Raw genomic sequence first — 16,544 nt, 5'->3', positions numbered from 1 at the left:
AGATCTAAAAGCTCATACCGCGGCACAATGAGCTTGTATGTCGGCTATTTTTGAATAGCCAAAGTATAAAATAATGGTTAAAGGAGTTACACAAATGCGTTCCCGGTTTGAATGGATTAACAGGTTTATAGGGTGGAGCTACTGCAGGCAGAGGAGGAAGTTATGGATGGTGGTGTGATTCTGGTCACTTTCTTCTATATCTGCTGGGGAAACTGGGTGGGAGGGTGGGTGGGAGGGGGGAGATGAGAGAGAGATTTACCCGATGTGGTTCGTCCTCAGCGATATCTCCAGCTCCCTCAAGACCTTAGTAGATTCCTGGACCCGCCTTCGGAACTTCTGCAACACATCATCAAAGCAGAGAGACTGTAAGAAGATGACTGAATAAATAAACCTATGCACTGCTCATGACAAATATGAATCTTTAGGTCATGGGTCTTCAACAGGGGGTCCGGGACCCCTAGGGGGTCCTCAGAGCTACTATAGGGGGTCCACCAAATCTTTGTGTGAGATTAACCATTAACCACTTGAACCCTAGCATCCCTATTCTGAGGGGAACATTGGCTGAAAATAGCAGATCTACAAGCTCACAACGCCTCGCAGCGCGAGGCGTTGTGAGCTTGTAGATCGGCTATTTTTGGCAAAGAGGTATAGGTGTAGAGGGAAAAAAGATAATAAAAAAATCTAAAACACAATTTTATACAATATAGAGGGGGTCCCTGCTTCATCTCTCTCTCTCTCAGCTAGGGGGTCCTTGGGCTGAAAACGTTGAAGACCCCTGCTTTAGGTGGTAAGATCTCAAGGTATACTGTATATTTAGATAGCCAGCTATAGCTGAAATAAAAGGAATTTTGATCCTGTTGAACAGTGCTTCTCAAACATTTTCTTCATGTCACAGAAATTGCTATGTATTTTGTTGTGGACCCCCACTTGAAAGGAGTTTGTGCCAGGGACCCCCATATAAGAGAAGATTTGTCAACATTTCATATCCATATCAATGGTGTTAACACTGACCTTTCGTGTGACTCCTGGGTCTAAATAACCTCGTAGTTTCTGGATGTAGGTGTGGGGTGGGTTCTTCACTTGAAACCTCTCCTGAAGAAGTACAGACAAATAAAGTATGGTAAGTAATTAAGTAAGCAAGTAAGTAGAAAGTCAGAAAGTAATCAGTGACATTTAACTTCAGACAATGGTAGACAAGGAAACATCTGCCTTTTTCTGTGGATCACTTCATGTGTCTCATGTGTTGGTGCAGATTTATAATGAAATCAGACGTACCTGATCACAGATTAGGTCCCACTTTTTTTCATTGTCATACTGTCTGAGGAGCCTGGCTTTGTCTGGAGGCAGATTCATGGAATTCTATGAACACAAAACCAAAATGCATTGTCATTTATTTACTTCTTACTATTTACACAGGAGTGGCGGTGACCGACTTTGTGGCCTTTTCTTAGAGGCAGAGCAAAAAACAACCTCTCCCCAAACCTTGGCTGTGGCATTGTGACCTCACTTCCTGTGTTGACGTTCAGCATCCTGTCACATGCGATCATCCACATCTCCTCTTTGCACGCTCAGGCGTCTGAACCGTTCAGGCTGCTCTGCACTTTCAACCACAGTGGCTGCTATCGCAGGAAAGGCCTATTACAAGACCTGTCATCTCTCCAGCCATAAAACTCTCTTCACACGTGAGAGGCCCAGAGGTAACCAGTCTATTATGGCTCAAATGAAATCCTAATGTTCTAATCTAATGGGCGTTGTGAGACCAGCCCACCTAAGCATCATAAGATGCTTCCCACGACCACTCTAAATGTAAACACAAACTATGTGACATAAGCTTTGGCTAATTACTCCAGAGGTTGGCAGGAGCTCGTAAACGGGGGTCAACGTGGAAATCCTAGAGCTGGGGGAAAGTGTAAAAATACGAGGATGATGTTCCGCCACCTCCTGAAAGTGAACGGCTCAGCGTTTCTCTTTGAAGAGACATGAGGGATTGTTTGCGCCAGGAGGACCCCCCGTTTACACTCGAATCTGACTGTGCCCCCGAGCCTCGCCACAAACTGCCAGTCAGCTTGACTTTTAACCCTCAGCTATAACTCAGGCTCCCATCCAAAGCCACAGCACACTGCCACTTTAACACAGGCCGGCCAAGACATGCTGTTCTCATGGGCATTTTAACATGAGTGCTGCCAGCATGTGGTTGATAGATGAAACAGCTCATATACTTTTTCCTATGGTATACTCACAATGACGCATAGAGGTGGAATATCATGGGATTTGTCTTTCTTTCTTTCTTTCTCTCTTTCTTTCCATTGACCATATTCACATGGCCGGCCATTTTGCTCCTGCATCATATTCAGGGGGTGGGAAACCCCACCCCGAATTCCCACCACATAGGGCCAAATTGGCCACGGTGTGGGCGATGGTGAATGATGTTGTTGACTGGAGTTATGAGGACAGCTATAGTGAATGCTTCTGTGCAGTCGGCTAACTACTGTGGTTGCCACTGACTCAGACATTCTACCCCGGGAAGACTTACATAAGACGGTGCCGTGTTTCACCGACACACACAATGACCGAACCCTGAATAAAGACTTTACATCACATAATAATAGCTACTACTGCTCTCACTGGTCAGAAACCACTTTCACACGTATTTACAGCAACTCTGTAATCACCAGTTCTTTGCAGGAGGTCGGCGGACAAGCCTATTAAAGGGGGCTGCGAAAATAGTACAATAAAAGGCCTGAGAAAACTATCTCCGCCTCCGACTGTAGTGGAAACCAGAGACAAAATGGTACATTAGGGCTCTTTGACATGGCTCGCCTTCCAAAACCCACACAGCAGAGAAGGGAACACAGAGACACCATGCATTCCAGATGTTCCAGAATTACGGGAGGAATGTGTCCTGTTTATAATCGTTACAAATTTGCTATAAATTCTCTCTCTCTCTCTCTCTCTCTCTCTCTCTCTCTCTCTCTCTCTCTCTCTCTCTCTCTCTCTCTCTCTCTCTCCCCACTTTTCTCTCCTGGGGGGGACTTTTTCTATAACAGAATCTTATGTTTAATCTATACTCCGTCGTATAACGGTGTCATGCGTCAAAAATAGCCACGCTCAAGTTCACAACGCGTTGCAAATGCAGCACATTGTGAGCTTGTAGATCAGCTATTTTAAGGCAGCATAAGTACATATAAACGAGGCTTTACTCTTTACACCTTGGACGGTGAACGTTGGTATCAGTCGGTATGTGCATTTTATTTGTCTGTCTCTCAGAATGTAGAGAAAGGACCAGAAACCACTGACACATGTTCATATGTAGGCTACAGCGTTGTACCAGCTCAGTGCTGCCTTGTGGTTATAGAGTGTCAAGCCTGGGTCGGATTGGGGGTAAGTCCCTGCGACATACTAGCGTCATGTCCAGGGGCTGTACAGTACTTGTACAACAAGCTGCCTCACGCTACAAAAAAAGGAGATAGGCTCCTGCCCTATGGGCCACATGGCTCGGCAAGGCTTACTTACTTACTTACAGCGATGTAACCTAGACACTAGACAGCACCAGAATTTATACATATTGGATATTATACAAAAACAATGATATTTTTGGATACACAACTGCAACAGCATAACTGTTTATGGTGCTGGTAGCATTATGAAGTGGAACAGATGCATTAGATTGAATGGTTGCTTGGGTGATGGAGCTTCCAGCCAGAACATAGCATTAGATATATTCATTATGCAGTAATTCTTATGATATTCTACCAATTCTTGAGTGAATGTTGTTTTTAGTCCAGGATACAGTATGTGACATGCATTTGGCTCGGACATGAACACGGCAATGATGAATGTTGTGATAAGCCCTGCTATCAGCTGCAGCATCTCTTTTCTTGGCCAGCCATGTATATTAAGAAAACGACCTTGGGGCAAACAGGCTCACTAATTTCACTAATTCAATACTGAGACTCCAGACAAATGCATATGCGCTTACTCCAGTGAGTCAATACAAAACAGCAAAACATTCTCTCAAACAGAAACCAAGTCTTCTGTTAGTAATTCAAATTGCAGTGCGTCATGCAAAAGTATTTCAGTTTAAAGTCATTCAACATTTCCTTAAGGGACTTTAGATACTGTACCTGCAAATAAAGAAGGATTACTCTTCAAACTACTTTAGATTGAGTGGCATCACAAGATGCACTAATCATGTTTGGTTTCAAGCTGCGCTTTGACAGTTACAGCCTCAGGTTCTGTAAACAGCACCTACAGGTGTTACTTTGAGCAGAGATGAGCGTTGTGCTTACGTCTGTTGAAAATCAGGAAAAAGCTGTTGACATGGGGGTATGGAGAAGGCGGTCTTTTCTGCTTCAAGGCAAGAGGGAGAGAGAGGATGTTTCCTTTCTGGCAAGATTTGGGTAATTCGAGCCAAGTAACCCAATTTAGCTAATTTCATTTCACTTTCTCCCTCAGTGATATAATCTTGAACTTCCTGTGTTTACAAGAAGCTTAGAAGTAGGTAGTCTTATATGGAGGACGCAGTATGAAAATGTAGCTTGTGGAGTTTTCGGCTCCTACTTCATCATTTTGGAAGGGGACAAAAATTACAAAAATGTTTCATGTTTGTTGTTACCATATTGCCCACATAATCTCCTCTCTGCAAGGCGTTTCTGCTTCGACCTGAGATCTCAAGTTGACAAGGATTCAATGTGCAGCTTTGTTTTGATTTGGTGCTGTGCCATTCCCATCCTTTGACATTTGAGCTATTTTTTTTCCCAATAGAAGGTTTCTAACAATGGCTGGTGGGCAGGGTCAATATGTGTCCCCTGGTGCTGTGAGGCACACAATATCAGGCGTTGAAAACAACCCCAGAGTACTGCACATGAACCAGACCAACTGGTTTTATATCATCACCATATTCCCAATCATTGGGTCTCCATTGTTAGGCAAGACACAGATGGTCAGTGTTTTACATAACAGGTGAGGAGAAAAACAGCCTTGCATATCGTACTAACGTCTATCACAGTCACACGAAATGTTAGTTGACAGTTAATTGACATACAAATAATTGAGATGAATTAGTTAATTGTGTTTTTTGGCATTGAACATTGGAACATATATTGGGCAGATATGACAAATAACTGAAATATACAAAGCCCATTACTGAAATACACAAAGCCATGTTGAAAGTGGTTAAAAAATTGTGGACATGGTGATGGAAATATGACATTTCTGTTCATTTCATCCAGCAGTTTTATACAGATGAATGGAAACTAATGATTATGCCAAAATAACTGCCTTTAATAATTGTGACAGGCCTTCCATCTCTTTTTTTGTATAAGCATATTGATTTATAACTGTACTGTTTTGTATGTCATGTTATGTGATGTGATGTACAGTATATTGCCTGATTTATTCTATGATGTACCGTACAGTATATTGTCTGACTACTGTTAGACTAAAGACATATTTCCACGGGTAGACAGTTAAGTATTCTTTTGCTGTTCTACCCCCCCCCCCCCCCCCCCTGACAACAATCAAATAGCCTATTCAAAAAAGTTAGGAAGTCAGAGAACAAATTGAGCTTCAAAAGTGGAATGGCAAAAATAATAAATGAAGGAGAATGAAAGAAACAGTGAGTGAACAGTGAATAGAAACACATGGAAGGATAAAATAATAGAGAAAAGGGGATCTTTGGGGAAAGGAGCTGAGCACAGGAGACACACTAGACCAGCCAATGGAAAGGATCTCAACTCCTAAAACAGAGACAGACACTTGAGAAAAAGGAGGGCTGAGACTCAACAGTCTGAGTGGCAGACTTGGTGTCGAGTTGCCGGATGAGGAGGGGAGAGCCATCAAGTCACGCACGCACGCACAGCCCTCCAAAAAACACACGAAAATGATGGAGAGCTCACCTACACTGTGAAATCCCGAGGGTTAATTCAACAACGAGAATGTACAAATGGTTCCGTTTGTACTCTCTCAGAGTTACGAATGGGTAAAAGGTCCATTTGTACACTGACTCTCCTCACCTTTAGTTTTAGTGTGTAGGAATCAGAGTCAACAAGGCAGCTCTCAGTCTGTCCTGGGTTGGAGTGCTCTTGCTGTGTGAATGTATGGATGTAAGTAAATGCAAGTCAGGGTTTTCCCTCAGGAAAAAGCGGTGGTTCTCAGTGGTTCTCAAGCAGTGGTCCGGGGACCACCAGTGGTGCTTGAGGGTGTTCCAGGTGGTCCCCAGCTAAATGACGGAGAGCTGTTAACCAAATGGACCCTTGGGTAGATCTTTAACTCTTGAGAGTGTAACACTGTGTTACACTCTCAAGAGTTAAGTAATTGTTAAACATCTGCATTACTTAATTAAATAATTGTTATTTAGATCAACGTTGGCCGGTTATCGCTCCTATGGTACCAACATCAATACAGCAGGGAATTGTGGACAAAATCGTATCCAACAAAATCAAAATATTCAAAGTTTTGGGTCTGAGAGGCTAAATCTCATCAAATGGTGGTCTGTGGCTCAAATGCCGAATAAATAATGGACCTTGATATGAAAAGGGTTGAAAACTAGGTGCTAAGTACCGAAGTGGGGTGCACATGCGCAGCATTGCGCATCACACACTGGATATGACACGATATGGACAAAATGACAAAATGTCATACCTCGAATGGACACTCTCCTGTGAGGGTAAATAGGGCGTGTGACGGGTTGGTGATGGAAAACACTTCTACACTATGCCATTGTGGTATATTTCTCTGATGTTTAGTCTCAGTGCTGACCAATTCCGCACTTCAAGGAGACAAAATGTCTTCCGCTGAGCTATGATGATGACGGAGCGCCCGCTTAGGCCGGTGAGATTGATATCGTTCCTACATGGACCACAGGATCTCAATAGGTGTCTCAATAGAAGAGCACGGAGCACCTCCAACCACTGCAGATGTACAGTACAGCTGTATTGAATTGACATACTCTACCACACAGATATATGTTTGTTTATCACTACACTTTGTGCACATCTTGTACTGCGTGCGGCATGCTATGGGGCAAATGCCTTTTTCATTGTTTTAACCCTTTAAGACCGGGGACACATCTGTGTCATTTTCAGATTTCTTTGGCTATTGAGCTTGTAAATCCAAATCGTTTTTTTTTCAAAAAATCATGAAAATGTATGCTAATCTTTATATATATTTTTAAAGCAAACTCAAATCTTTGCTTTTCTGGGGGTCTTAATGGGTTAAAATCTTTAGTTTTCTTAGTCCGCTCTGGGACATCAGAACTCTGGCTCACCTTATTTTAACGTTTTAAACGTGCACCGTCCCTGCCAAATAAACAACATAAAGTCAAGTAGTCAAGAGAGTGTCTCAAGTGAGGCATGCATATACAGTCTACTGTACAGACTGTGGAAATGATTTTCCTCTCAAAGGACAATAAATGATCTATCTTGCTGATATACAGTCGGGACTATCCACAGTCTCAGAGAGTTTATGATCTCCAACCCCAGCCAGAAGCACCACCAACGTAACGCTAAATGTGACAAATGGAGGAGAGGAACAGGATGCAACCACCCCCCCCCCCCCCCCCCCTCTCCCCCATCCCACAGCTCAGCACCGACGGCAGGATAAGACTCTACAGATACTGTACACCAAACCAAAATGGCACATTACTCACTCGACATGAACCTCCTATCTGCAGACCTTCCTCTGCTTCAGACAAAAATACAACTGGGAGGGGAAAAAAGAGAAGAGCAGAAGTCTGTGTCTGCAGAAGACACGGTGTGTTGTCTAAAAACAGTCGTCCCTGGATTGTTTCCAGGCATGCGACAGCAGTTCATTTTCTGCGAAACGTCTGCGGTAAATTCAGAGACACAGATAAAGGCCCAATAAAGTGCCATGTTTTGTCTAAATCTGTATAAATCCTATGAGTCACATTGAGCTATACCTCGCTAGGTGGGATTCTCTTTTTTGTTTTATAACAAAAAAGAGAACCCTGGGGGTCCCCGGACCCAACTTAGTTTAACCAATGATATAAAGTGTCTTGAGACACAGAATGAAATGTAATGTAATTGAATCGAATTGAAAATTCAGCTGAACAAATCTATCAGCGATTGGTTGTCAAAACTGAGCAAAGTCTCAGTTTTTTATGCACTTGTAGGAGTTGATTTTCTTTACAGAGACCAGGCCGTGTTGTCATTAGTTCAGATTGAAAGCGGGACAGAGCAATGGAAGGAGTGGGCGGGTCTGGGGAAAGATGTCACATTCAGTAGATGGACAGAGCAGGTTGAGATATCCAGACGCAGAACCCCAGACAACCCTCTGCACCCCCGGTCTTTCAGGTCAGGTTTATTAATATAAAGCACATTTAATACAACAAGTGTTGTACAGCATGTGAATTAAACAGCATAAAATATAACACAAGGTTAAAACATGAGTTAAAGTTAAAACTGCATAAATATAACTGATATACAAAGAACAGAAGAGGGGGGGAAAAGGGGCGTGCATGGCATGGAGAAGAGTTCAAACAAAGGCCAGGGAGAAAAGGTGTGCTTTGGAGACGATGTTAAGAAGCATCTGGTCAAAGGATCTAATGACCTGTCCTAGAGGCACCGAGGGGGCACGGTAACTCAGAGATATTAGGTGGTGGTGCTGGTCCGTTCAAAACCAACAATAAAAAACAAATAATAAAACTTTCAAATCAGCTCTGTGTCTGACTGGGAGCCAATGAAGGGAGGCCAGTATAGGGTGTGATGTGGTCCCACTTTTTAGGGGGGGCCAGTCAGGGAGTAAAGCGGGCGGTATTCTGGACAAGCTGCAAGCTGGAGAGGGAGGAGGTTCAAATTTCAAGGTGTTCTTTATTGTTACGTCTTGTGTACAGGTACATAAAAGAGTAAAAGATATTTTGTTCTTTGTGTTTGCAGATACACAAGTCCAGCTGGCATGAAATGAGGGCATGATTCACTATCTCCATATTGTGGACTGGAAGAAAGAAACTTGATTTCTGCCATAGCTGTCTAAGTTGGAAAAAGCTTCCCTCCCTCGTGGAGGGGTCCTGGAACACAAGACCCCGAGGCACAATTCCAATGATATAATCAACATGAAACAACACTGCACAAAATATAAATACACATCGAGTGCTGTACGTCTCAATAGGAGGTCTCCGTTCCAACTTTGAGCTTCTGTTTGAAAAAAAGCAGCCAGGCTGTATTATATGAGACAGCCAGCTCACTTCAGACAAACACATCAACCATCCCAGTCACTCACAAAGGAAAACACTATGGGCCTGCCAGTGGCGTGTGAGACAAGTCCTACACTTTGATGAAGGGTATTGTCTGGCAAGGATGGAAAAATTATCAAGCCGTTCGTCCCTGTCAGAAACTGGGCCCAAGAAAAGAAAATAACACGAGCACGGACTGAATATGTTTTCTTTTTGCATTTTTTACCAAGCACAATTTAAGCCCTCGCAATGGTGAAAACAAACCTAGAGTAGCGGTGACTAGATGTGGCTCGAGATAAATGTCTCCACTTGGAGGGGAAAAAATGAGAAAAAAAGAGAAAGTAAGTAACTGAGATTAGAGAATGTGCATTCCTCGGGCAATGAACAGATATGCTCACTTTCTGTACCCCTGTTTAACGATACAGTACCTGCTCATCTGATCGACTTACATTGTGAATGTGTGTGGTGAGGCTGATCAGGCCGAGCTGTGACCTGAAGCAAAGGCATCATCATTCACATCATTTCAAAGTAAACAGGGGTTAGGACAATGTTAGCGAATCAAACTCCCTGCCTGACACCAGCTAAAGATATACACTTACTATGCTGGCCTCTCACCCAATAGCATCCTTTGCCAGAGCTATTGTTTGGGCTTTCTTCTCTTCCTTGGCAGTGAAATACAATGAGGGGAGACGGGGCAGGAACCTCAGCTGTCGTCGCGTTCATCGTCATATGACTGCAGGGACTTCCTTAGCTCTTCAGGAAATCAAAAACCGCCCTGAGTGATGACTTTTTTTTGTTTGTTCGGAGGCTATTACGTGTGCAGTGTTGCGTACATGCACTCACATGTGTGTGTCTGTTTGAGCGCGTGCGTATATATGTTATGCGCAGTGGTGTAAAGTAACTAAGTACATTTACTCAGGTACTTAAGTACAATGTTGAGGTACTTTTACTTTACTGGAATATTTCCAATTGTCTATACTTTTAACATTAAAATTCAAACATTTTAGTACTTTTGGTACTTTAAATACATTTTGATACCAATACTTTTGTACTTTTACTCAAGTAAATTTTGAATTCCGGACTTTTACTTGTAACAGAGTACTTCTACATTGCAGTATTGATACTTTTACTTAAGTAAAACATTTGAGTACTTTTTCCACCACAGTGCGTGTATGTTATGTGTGTATGTTATGTGTGCGTGTTGGTTGTTAGTGTTTTTCCAGCTCCCAGGTAAATACCTGGTGAACTAAGAGCAGTGGAGCGGAGTGTGAGAAAACATTGGCCCCCTTTTCTCTGTAGCCGACATCTGATCACCCTGTCGCTCTTTTACGAGGTAACCCGAACCAGGCAATCACAACAAAGCCATGAGTCCTCCACAAAGACGCTGGGGGTACCAGAGAGGTCTACTGAGTGGGCCCTGCCACCTCACTTCCAATGAGAGAGATGGAGGAAGGGAGAGAGGGAAGGATGGAGGGAGGGAGGGCAAGAGCAGAAGAAAAGAGGGTTTGGTAATGGGAGCTTCATGGCACTTTATCACCCCACCATGCTAGTCCTTGTTTACAGAGCAAACATAAATTAGTCCTGTTGTGACACTAAGATATTAACATAACAGGTTAACTAGTGGGGTTGATGCTCTTCATTTAAATGCATAGATAAAGCGGCGGCCAAACCACATTCTTGACTCGCAAATCCTAAGTGAAAACATTCCAACGGCCTCAAACACAATAAACATAGCCAGGATTGTGTCCATTTCATTTCTCACTGATGTGGAAATAATGTTCCCCACAGCCATGAATTTCAATTCCTCATAGTTATTGAAACCATAAATGACTTTAATAATAGGCTATAGACAACATTATGTAATCCCCCTTAAACAGATGAACAACTCGAGTTTAAGGGCTGAAACAGCATTACAACACACATCAGAGTGTAAAACGTCCATGTCACTGTTGACGCAGCAGTTAACAGCGGCACATTTTGTGGCTGTGACGTGTGACGCTTTTAGCCTCTTAAATCCATTTTTTGCTCTGCTTTTACTGAGCCTCCAGTCTTCCCTCCCTCCACCCACCATCCATCCTTCTTTCCCTAGCCTTGTCTGGTTCTGGACCACCTCCATCACTCCCATGGGCACACCGCCCCAAGTCTATGACCTCTGAGTCAGTCTGTTTAAGAGAACTAACTTTTCCACCATAGTATAGTAGTGACCTTGCGCAACCAAAATGGCCATTCCATTGCTACAGAGCCAGTGAGATGCTGTTTTTAGGCTTTATTTATGCATAGGCTGATGCATCGTGTAGCGGCTGTAGCCTATACCATTCCACAAAATCCATGTGCTGATAATGTAATATTGAAAGACTTTTTTGATAAAGTCCATTTCAAGAAGTGAAACTATATTTACCACTCGTTTTATTTACTCGGGGATGTGGTGGGAGTGATCAACAGCAGTGATAGCACAAGTCAATTATCATCACAAGGTTCCTTTGAAGCCCAGCTTGTTTTGAGCTAGGCCAGAGATAAAGGAGCAAATGTCAAGGACAGGTCCTTCTGGAACAGCCAGATGTTCCCCAAGCTCCGAAAAAGAGTGAAACTGAAAAATGATCTTTTCTTTAAAATACACAGTTTGTCTAGGAAGCCGGTGTTTTTACATGGCTGATTTTGTGGTGTCCAAAACATAACAGTGACCGTAAAAGCTATTCCATCAATGCCACCTGACAAAACACTGTCACTGACGTGTTGCCCTTATGACGTGTGTGCACTTGTTTCTAAACAGGAAATTTTGGGGAAGCGGGAAATGTAACAAAGGTATAAGTAAGTAAGGTTACCAATGAGTTATAAACAAGCCACCACTACAATTGGTCATGAATCAGAGGTATTCATTCAGTCCACTGTAGCGGACATCCTGTTTGCTCTCCTCTGAGAGTGCACACGGCCCGGGGAAGCCACAGCCAGTGGATGATACACAAAGGGAATTTGAGGAATGCAGGTACATGAATGCCTCAATAACTCAGGCCGAGCCGGCCTTTTGACACACACACACACACACACACACACACACACACACACACACACACACACACACACACACACACACACACACACACACACACACACACACACACACACACACACACACACACACACACACTGCCTTGTTACTGTTGAAGGCCGCCTGAGCTGAAAAGACAACACATCTAAATCCTTAGCTCTGTAGAAGTAAAGGTTTAGCTGTAAAACAAAAATACATAGTTGGGGACTTTTTAGGGGTTGTTTTAAGGGTTTGAGAGAAAAGGCAATTGTAATAAAGGAATTAAAAGGAAACGGAGTCACCAGCCAGTCACCAGTGAAGTCACCAGCCATATGACGAGGAGAGTTTCCATCTAATGCCTTTATGCGTGATTGTCATTCATCACGATCTTATGACTGTAATAAGAAGCAACCAAAAAACGAAACAGAAAACAAATAGGGGGAAATCACATCAAAATAACCTGTCCCAAAATAACCCCAGAAGCAGAAGTAGAAACACGTGAGATACACACAGTATCCTCAGTGTTAATTTATCCATTTGTAACCGAGAGTGTACAAAATCGACCCATTTGGGTCCATTTGGTTGTTACACTCTCAGAGCTAAAGGAAGACTGAGGATTTTGCAGTGAACAGGGTGAGGATGATACAGTTTTGGGGCTTATGTAAGGCAAGGACCTGATAAATAATTACATCAGTGGTGTGTGCAGCTTCATGTAGCGGGGCGGTTAGCATGAAGCTGTAATCCATTAGCTCTTTAAGTGGATTTACAGCAGCTTGTCGCAGCGTCCACGTAAAAAGGACTGCAACAGCACAAAAGGCACCAGGGGACGAGGCCCCCCTCTCTAAAACAACACCGACTGACAGAGTCCCCATTGTATTGAGAAAGGAAACCACTTCTCCCAACCTTTAGAGCCTCGGTCGGTGCAGCTGCATCGGAGCAACATGCCAACCCCCACTGCCGTGATTGAACGCACGTGCACACACACACACACACACACACACACACACACACACACACACACACACACACACACACAACTGAGGAAACCGGCCTAACTGTGCATGCACAGTCGCGGCGTGCACGGGAACATAAAGAGTCTATATACAAACAAAATGACAAACATGTGTACTTTCTTCACACGTCGTACAGTAAATGGATCCACACCCCATGCACAGTCATTGATGTCAATATATAACTCGTGTCAGACAAAGTTGCTCTTTCTATGATTGGTTGCCATACAAATAAGTATACGTTATGTCAGCTCTTTCCATGAAAACAAAAAACGAAAACAAAACCAAGCTAAATACACGCAATTAGTCTGAAAATGTACTGTATATGCCTTCTGCTCTTGCACATTGTGACACTGCTTGCTGCTAAAGATATTATACCTGTCTTCTTAAGACATCTATCATACCTGCTGTTCTACCTGTAATTTAGCTTTATTACTATCTTATCTAACATTTAAAATGTTTTCTTCATTACATCAAGTATTTGAATTTCATTATTATTGCCTTGTTCTTGTATTGTGTTAGAGCAGTCTCTGTGGAACATTGTGCCACCAACTTTTCACTGCTTTGTACCTGTCCCCTGTATAAGTGACAAAAAATAATCCCTCTTGATTGTTGAGTTACAGCCAGCAGCTCAGCTGACTGACTTGCTTAATATAATCAACCACTCAGGTGGAACTCATGAAGGTTCTGTCCCCAAACACGACTTATGTGCTGCTATGTGGATGCACTATATATCTGTTCACACTCATTGCTCTTTTTAACTTGAAGGGACAGAAGCACTAAAAACGGACCATAAACCCAATAGCCCACATTGTAGGGGAATTGTAGCCTGCGGACAGAGCCAGAGAGCCAGGTGGACAGCCTGGAGCTGAAGTCTGCTGTCTGTCTGTGCTCCATCTATGAAACCAAGTTAGCACTGTGTGCACCAGTGTTGCCAGATTTTGTGAGAGAAATAAGGTCTATGAAAACAAGCCCAAAAGAAGCATCTATAGGCTACATGAGCCTATGTACAAACCTATGTACCTACCTATGTTCTACAAGCTCAACCTATGTTCTACAAGATCACAACGCGTCGCGATGCGACACGTTGTGAGCTTGTAGATCTGCTATTTTCTGGTAGGGTGGTCCCTGGCACAAATTATTTTTAGATGGGGGGCTTTGTGGACAAATACATATTAATTTGGGGGTCCTTGGCATGACAATGATTGAGAACCACTGGCTTAAACAACATTAGGAAACAAGCCCAAATAAGCAACTGCAATTTAGAAACAAGCCCAAAGAAACTCAACCCGCAACTACTAATATTTACAAGCAACTTTGCCCAAAGTCGCTTATAATAAGCAGACATGGCAACATTATGTGCGTGCACTCTGCTCCAATAATACCCCCAATCTCTCTCTCTCTCTCTCTCTCTCTCTCTCTCTCTCTCTCTCTGTTTTGGGCTTGGTGGTGAGTGAGCCAGATGTATGCACTCCCAACTTCAGGGGCACAACAAACAAACAAAGAACATGCAAAGAGCCCCCCCACACCCCCCTCTCACTCCCTCTTGGCTTCACTTCCAACCTCCTCTTTACAAAAGCAGAATGGCAGTGGTGGTAGTGTTTGGTGGAGGTTATGGGGGGGGAGAGAGAGAGAGAGAGAGAGAGAGAGAGAGAGATTGAGAGAGAGGGGTGGACATGCTGGTCACAGATACATAAAATGCAACCCCGGCCCAAACAAATGAAAATGATTTAGGTTTAATGTCCCCTGAACACTTCACACAGCTTGACTCCATTAGTTCCACTTGACTGACGTCTCTCAAACACTTCTGAGTTCTGACTCTCGACTCACGGTTCCCTTTTAATGCTTTAATGCTCTGCTCCCAAGGAATGACGGGGGTGTCACTGGGTCAGTAGCTTTAGGTTTAAGGTTTGATTACTCCTAAACCGGTACGTAACCCTCACGCTCTCCTGCCTTAATTTACCCTACACACATATCAGTGCACTCATGCAAAAGCAAAGAGACTTTATTTTTTGGGAAGAATAAAACCTGAACTAAGGAGTTGCATGGACACATCCGTGACGTGCATGATGCAACACCATGTCACACGGTAAAAGAAAAAGGATGTGGCGGCGTAGTTGAGTAGACTCAGACAAATCGGTTCGGATGGGTTTCCATCGCAATCACGTAGAGAAAATAATCATAAAGTCCCTCTGCAAACAGCTCTTAAATACGTGTGCGCTGTTTCAAAACGTTGGTAAAGTCATTACAACCCAGAACGGTGGCAGACAGCCAGTTCAAAGGGAATTTTCCCTCTCTCTCTCTCTCTCTCTCCCTCTCTCAGAGTTCTGCTGTGGCCTCAGCCTGGGCTAGACCGCAGGAATCCATGTGGTGCAGTCGCGCAGGACCACTTTGAAAGCGGATCCAAGGCAGTCGAGGCCTTCCACATACAGACATATACACCTCTCTGAGAGAATGGCACAACTACTACCATCACGCATCCTTTTCATAAGGAGGGAATTATTATGGAGGAGGTTGGCCCATACCAAGCCAGACCCACGGTGAGAGAGCTTGAGAGAGCTCTTCAGGGAATATTTTTTTTAAAAAGGTCAGGGAAATACAGCCTGGACGAATGAGTGAGAAGTTCCATTTGCGTTTTTGAATCCCACAAAACCGTACGGTTCAGGGATAAGTAAAAGGTTCTCTAGGAGAAGGGCGACTTATGCAAACGGAGGACCAGCTGTGCTCTTTGGCACTGCCTATAAACGTGTGTAGATATGGCTTATTCGTGGCTGTTTAAGCCTAATTCATACTTCATCGTGCTCATTGAAAACAACCGGTTTCAAATCTGTTATTTCGGCTAGCGACACATTGGGCCACAGGTATTACAGGGCTGTAGCTGAACCAGTGGCATTTATTAGGCCTGTAGCAGTCTCCAGTAACACAGATCTAATTGTAAAGGAAACTGACCACAACGGACCAATGGCTACAATACAATTTCCTCTGTAAAAGGAAAGGGGGGGAAGGGGGGGAACGGGGGGTGGGGGGGGTTGGACACTATGGGCAGCTGTTTCCAGCCGCAGACGACAGAGCCGAGTAGCTGAGGTAGCGGAGGTTGCCGGACAAAAGAACCAAAGGGGAGATGCCTTTAGCACATGCTGCCGGTTAAGGCTGGACTCAAGGCATTTTATTAGCGAGACCGCATGAAATAGTCTCTAATGTAACCCAGGGGTCTCTGTCCTCCCCACCCTCCAGTCTCACAGACAGAGCAGAGCGACCCTGGTAAAGTCATTAGCCCAGTCATATTACTACACTGGCAAAGACTGCGCCCGGCCATGAC

The 16,544-nt window shown here is 43.7% G+C and overlaps 2 protein-coding genes across 8 annotated transcripts in view; both read right to left on the bottom strand.

The window, feature by feature from the left end:
• The window catches only part of esyt1a (extended synaptotagmin-like protein 1a), a 349,848-nt gene that overhangs the window by 284,044 nt on the left and 49,260 nt on the right, over positions 1 to 16,544 (bottom strand). The window lies entirely within an intron of this gene.
• The window catches only part of fmnl3 (formin-like 3), a 63,128-nt gene that overhangs the window by 42,040 nt on the left and 4,544 nt on the right, over positions 1 to 16,544 (bottom strand). For all 7 annotated transcript variants that reach the window (XM_084069514.1, XM_084069516.1, XM_084069515.1 and 4 more), the window contains exons 2-4: positions 1,276 to 1,359; positions 1,012 to 1,092; positions 260 to 336 (exon numbers count right to left, since the gene is read on the bottom strand). In XM_084069514.1, coding sequence (XP_083925640.1) covers positions 260 to 336; positions 1,012 to 1,092; positions 1,276 to 1,359 — 242 coding nt within the window. The remainder of the gene's footprint in view (positions 1 to 259; positions 337 to 1,011; positions 1,093 to 1,275; positions 1,360 to 16,544) is intronic.

The sequence above is a fragment of the Gymnoscopelus microlampas genome (genome assembly GCF_963454915.1).
Source record: "Gymnoscopelus microlampas genome assembly, chromosome: 10".
Taxonomy (NCBI): Eukaryota; Metazoa; Chordata; class Actinopteri; order Myctophiformes; family Myctophidae; genus Gymnoscopelus; species Gymnoscopelus microlampas.
The sequence above is the reverse complement of the archived record's forward strand: the minus strand, read 5'-3'. Positions and strand labels throughout refer to the sequence as shown.